At 42.6% G+C, this 5,722-nt stretch overlaps 1 protein-coding gene across 3 annotated transcripts in view; it reads right to left on the bottom strand.

Annotated features, from left to right (window-relative positions):
• st13 (ST13 Hsp70 interacting protein) overlaps positions 1–5,722 on the bottom strand; it is a 9,654-nt gene that overhangs the window by 1,459 nt on the left and 2,473 nt on the right. For all 3 annotated transcript variants that reach the window (XM_005752257.1, XM_005752259.1, XM_005752258.1), the window contains exons 3-12: positions 5,161–5,209; positions 4,965–5,067; positions 3,566–3,639; positions 3,351–3,417; positions 3,143–3,227; positions 2,926–3,036; positions 1,754–1,856; positions 1,470–1,586; positions 1,333–1,372; positions 1,007–1,113 (exon numbers count right to left, since the gene is read on the bottom strand). In XM_005752257.1, the coding sequence (XP_005752314.1) occupies positions 1,007–1,113; positions 1,333–1,372; positions 1,470–1,586; positions 1,754–1,856; positions 2,926–3,036; positions 3,143–3,227; positions 3,351–3,417; positions 3,566–3,639; positions 4,965–5,067; positions 5,161–5,209 (856 nt within the window). The remainder of the gene's footprint in view (positions 1–1,006; positions 1,114–1,332; positions 1,373–1,469; positions 1,587–1,753; positions 1,857–2,925; positions 3,037–3,142; positions 3,228–3,350; positions 3,418–3,565; positions 3,640–4,964; positions 5,068–5,160; positions 5,210–5,722) is intronic.

Here is a 5,722-nt window from a genome sequence, read left to right as displayed (position 1 = left end):
ACATTTTGAACTCTTAAAGAAATATAACAAAAGGAAAGACACCCAGCTGAACTAAAATGATTCAGCAAACAAACACTGCTGTGAGCCGCCACCCTTATTTGGGCTTTTGGATCCTTGACCTGACTTTTAAAAAAATAACTGGAAAAAAAGTACTATGCTGCTAAAAAAAGAAAAATAGATATTTGCAAAATTCTGCCTAAATATGTATTTTACCCGGTTAATGTGTCTGGCGGGGCGTGGTCTGCAGCGCCACTGCAGGGGAGGCGGACACACCTGAGCGGCACACGCAATCTCGCCTCGCCGCCTTAACGTCTGTGCCATCTATGCTGTTGTGTTGGTGTGTGTTGGGCTGTGAGCTGCAGAGCTACAGCCGGCTGTATGCGTAAAGCAACCGTGAGTGAAAAGTGGTCAATAAAGAGAAGCTGAAAAGCGTGTTCATGCAAACATCGTCAGGTCTGCCGTGGTATGTTTACAATGGGACTTCTGCTCCTGAACCTCTGCACACAGCATCTGCAAATCGGGGCTGTATGAAGTCACTTTCATCTTTACGCAGGACTGTAAGCTGTCATCTGTGAGGCGTGAGCGGTGTTTGTTTTTAACATAGTTCACGGTGAAGAATAGCTGCTGACATAATGTTCACGGTGACATCAATGATTTTTAAATGTCAAAACGATGAGAATTTTTCCTAAACCAAGTAGAAATACAGTTTCTAGGTATCTGCCTTTATTCAGGTGCTGGCTACACTGTGCAGACAGCTTTGTCAGTGAGTAAACATTAGAACAACAACTAAATTCATCTCCATGCTGCCCTAAAGGCTAAAATAATCATTTGTTACTGTGTGGAAAAACAACCAACCCACTCCTGAAGCTCCCTGGTCTAAGTGTGCGCATCAAAATTGTTCTATTAGCCGTCCTGTCTACAAGACTCTCCTCAGCACAGTGTTACGTGTTAAAATGACCAACCCTAACCATGGGACAGCTGTGATGTGGAGGACAGAGTTAGTCACCTTCATGGCATTAAGCAGCTCAGGATCTTTCAGGAGTTCACCTAGACCAGCCATGCCGGGACCAGCTCCGGCTCCACCTGGGAATCCGCCTGGGAATCCGCCCGGACCTGCCAAGCAATGATTAGACTTATACTTGCACTTATGTGTCTAATAAATGGATGCATAACAGAACCCTGACATGAACACACAGCTTCACACATTGTTCTCACCCTGGACGTTGCAGACACGGGATGATCAATAAAACAATCAGTGTTTACAGGAGTATAAATTATGGGACTCCATCATAAGGCATTCGGCAGTAAAATGAGTTGCTTTTGCTCTCCTACCTGGGAAGAATCCTCCTCCAGCCTGTCGCGCTTCCTCTTCCTGTTGCAAAACAATGAATGAGACATTCATCAGTGTCATACAGTTTTTGGATTTTTTCACTCCTGGAAAATCTGTGGAATTCCTCCCAGCAACTCACCCTCTGAGCCCGTGCGTGCTCCTCTCTGGCTTTCTTTATCCGGTCTTGCTTCTCTTTGATCTCCTTCTCTTCTCTCTTGCGCTCATATTTGCGTCTGTGCTCTATGATTTTGTTGGCCTGAAAATTACAAAGAGTTCATCTGCATTAAGATCGTGTAAACAGATCAGGACTTTGCTGTTTAACTGCAACCTTCTACATATTGAACTACCTGCATTACTGTTCCCACCAAAAAAATGAAACTGTGGCAAAGCGTTTTTTATTCTTTCTGTTCACTTCACTGTTACCTTTGGCTGGACCTCCTTCAGCATTGCACTGGCATCCTCATCATAGTCCAGTTTACAGGCTGTGGCCAGGTCCCTGGCTGCCTCCTCCCAGTGTCCCAGCAGCCTGCAGCAGGACAAACATCAATTTACTGACAATATTTGGTTTCCATTTCCAGTTACCTTCTTCAGAACTTTAATAACTCACATATTTAATCACTTTAGGACTTATATGGCTGCTTGAGTTAAAGGTATTTCTAAAAGCTCCTAAAAAGCCTTCAGTTGATCCAAAATGCTGCACCTGTAGCACCGACAGAGACTAGACACAGAGATCAAATTTCTCCCACATTAGCTTCTCTTCTCTGACTCACTGCTAAATCCATAATTGAATTTACAATCTTTTTCCTCACATATAAAACCCTGATCAATCAGTCCTCATCAAATCATCCTGTTACTCTCATAGAGCACTTCACTCTCACACTGCAGGCTTACTTGTGGTTTCTAGAAGTAGAATGGGAGGCAGAGCCTTCAGCTTTGAGGCCCCGGTTTGGATTCAAGAGACAGACACCCTCTGAAATATCCTTTAGTTAAGAAGCCACTACTGGGCAACATTACATTTTCTCTACTTTCATTTGTCGTCATCTCCCTATGCACTCCTTTTTTTCCCTTTTTAAAATAAATAAAACCGAACTGAACTAATTGAATACAGTGAAGCAGAGCTGACAAAGATCTGCTTAACATCACCTCCCTTAATCTGACTCACTGAAGTGTTTTTGTCTGTTGTTGGTGCTATTTGGAGCATTTTTAAGGCCCCATTCACACAGGCCAAGAGGGAAAAATGCACATTCCTCCATCTGTTTGGTGATTGGTGGTTGCTGAGGGCTGCTGGCTGTTGCTAGGTAAAAGAGGGTGCTGTACCAAAAAACCTTGTCACATGTAGTTTGCATGGAAGACATCAACTTGTCTGCAAACTTTAAAATTTTACTCTCCGACTGGTTGTGAAAGCTGAAAAAGTGTGACATGAACCAGAAATGGACAATATTCGCCTTCAAAATAAAAGCATGTCTTATCACTGCAAACATCATGAGCACTGACCAGCCCATTTAGGGGAGTAATTCAGGCCTGAATGATGCTTTTGTGGAAGTTTGGAATGAGAGTTTGGCTATGTTGCCTGTGCAGCAGAAGCTCTCTCGTACCTGTGAGCTTTCCCCCTCCACTTGTAAGGCTGTGCAGAGTCTGGATTGATGCTGATGGCTCTGTCACAGTCTCTTATGGCTGCGTTGGGTTTCTGCATCTGGATGTAGACACTAAAACGAAGAGAATAACCAGTTACACTCAAAGGCATTCAGAACAGACGGTATCTGAGGGAAGAAGAGGAGGTGGTTTCAAATGTAGGACACAGTGGACTCTCACCTTGCTCTCTTGGCATAGAGGATGGCAAGGCAGGGGTTAAGCTTGATGGCTTCAGTGAAAAGATCCAGAGCTTTCTGCAGATCACCTAAAATATATTTAAAATGAGACATTACAGATCATAGAGTCCTTTTAATTTCTTCTTCCATGTACAGGGAGAAGCATTCAGGAATTGCATTCACTGTTCATTGTAAACAGACCATCAACCCACCTTCTCCTAGAGCGTTAATGGCCTCCATCTTCTTCTCATTGGCCTGGTCCATCATTTCCTCTGTGACCTGTGGGAGAGTATGGATATCTATGCCTCAAGTCTCTCTAAAATTTAAAATATAAAGTAATTTCTCTGTCTCTGAATCTTAGTCAGGGGCTCAGCTTCCAACTAAGATAGGGTTTAAATTTTGATTTAATGTATGTGCATAATTTTACCTCAATGTCTTCAAGCTCGCCCATATCCTGCGGGTCATCAACGTCTGGCTCGATCACTCCCTCTCTGTCGATTTCTGAGAAACCAAACACAAAAACATAACATAAATAATTAAGACGGGATCAGTTTGTTCTATAACTTGGAGGGTAGACAATTACTCGCATCAGCATCCCTGCAGGACTGAACCATTATTGTTGGCGGGGAACGTTTACTCAGCTCCACACTAACTGAAATAAGCTCAATGAAATTATTGGTGTAGCTTAAAAACAGGTTAACAGCTAGCAAAAACTGCACCACATCTCAGCTACCAACAAGGGATATAATGTAAAAACATTCTATGTTGGGATGTTACACCAATTTTTATGTGACCACATCAGAACTGTTACATATCAGTGAGCTATTTTTCTGCACATGCGTCCAGCCACATCTCCACTGTGCTCCATCTGTCGATAGCATTAGCTTTTTCAGCCTGGATGGAAAAAATTCTATCCTGATCTGAAATGGCTCAAGTTGAAGCCAATTGGACTTCTTTTGGGTTTCACGTCTCATCCAGTAAGCCCCTTCAGCTCTAAAAGCTCACGGGATTGTCAGCGTGGAAACACGAATGGTGGTTAAATCAAAACTGGATGTAGACTGCCTCCTGTTCTCTGTCCAAAATGTGAACATTCGAATCCTCAGGAGAGCATCCTTTGTCCTTTAAAGGCAAACATACAGCCCAGTCTCATCCTGTAGAAGAGGTGTTGTACCATGTGGCTGTGGAATGGTCGCTCTCATGTCTATAACCAAGCACTCCTCTCTGCACCGAGTTGTTTAGCTAGGGTTTTTGTCTGAGTGTGTGGCTGGGTCTGAAGTGCCGTGGATGACAGCGTTATTCTCCCAGTCACTGTGCTCCTCACTGGTTGATGCTTCAGGTTCTTTTCGGTGCATTTTTGGTGACTTGATAAAGGCCCAGTTTGGATATCTTTTAATATGTTTATGTCTGTGTGTTTTCCCCGGCATCCTCCTTGGTGAACTTAATGTTTGTATCCTGATGGTAACTGTTCAAGTAATTTCTCTTTAGTATTCTTACTTGATTCTTGTGTTAACTCCCTCATTGTTATAGTTTTGAAATATTTAGAATAAGGAATTTAGATGATTGCGGGTAAGCTCTGAGTCTGTTTCAGTACTAAATAATGATGTTAAAATGCTTTAATAGGATGTAAATAGAAGTGTTTTCTGTTTATTTATAATTAATTAAAACATTCATTGATAAATAAAGGACTAGCAGTTAAAGTGTACTCTATTAAAAAAAAATCTTCTGTAAATTGTGTTCATTATTTCATTTAATCTATTAAATTTACAGCATGTAAATCAAAGCTCCAGGCTGTCATGAAACAAAGTGTTGAGTGGGGCATACAGTACCTATTTCACTCTCCTCGCTCTCAGACGGCACAGCAGGCGCAGGCGCAGGCTCAGGCTCAGGAGGCGAAGCTGCGGTGGGTGGAGGGCCACAGGGACAGCCACCCTACAAGTCAGAAAGCACGTTTTGTTACGATGAGGTGTAATTTCTGACATTAGCATGAAGTAAAAGGCAATTAAATAATATTTTAGGCATCACCTGGCATGAGTCACTTGTCTTGGGTGGTGGAGGGATTGTTGCACCCATGCTGCAAAACAGAACAATAAAATAAACACAAAACATTAAATTTTAAGACATTGTTTTGGAGGAAAAGCCTAAACAGATATTGCAACAGGGTTACTTCACCTGAACATATTGCTTAGTTAATTTCTCAACATTTTAGTGTAATCAAATCATATACACCATCAGATTTAAAGTTACGTCCCTCTCCTTGGTACCACTTCACTGAACCACAGCATCTAAAACTGCAAAAAGTGAGCTTAAATTGAGTAAAACAAGCAGCGCACAAAGTAAGGCCACTTTAATGATCCCTGGGTCGCTGGTTTCTGATGATGATTTTGAGATCACATCCTGTGTTGTGAGACCCAATCTTTGTGGCGTGTTGGCCGGTTCTGCACCTCTTGAGTTTTGTAACTTGGTTCGTTGCCCCGCAGAAGTCGCAGGTTGTTTGAAGACACAAGTGTACGATCGTGTACTGACGCCCGGAGGGAGATATTGCAACTGTTTGAAAACGTGTGTAGAAAGAATCAACCCCCCCCCC

This window comes from Pundamilia nyererei, unplaced genomic scaffold (assembly GCF_000239375.1).
Source record: "Pundamilia nyererei isolate P.nyererei 1_Seehausen unplaced genomic scaffold, PunNye1.0 scaffold00350, whole genome shotgun sequence".
NCBI classification, from domain to species: domain Eukaryota; kingdom Metazoa; phylum Chordata; class Actinopteri; order Cichliformes; family Cichlidae; genus Pundamilia; species Pundamilia nyererei.
The sequence above is the reverse complement of the archived record's forward strand: the minus strand, read 5'-3'. Positions and strand labels throughout refer to the sequence as shown.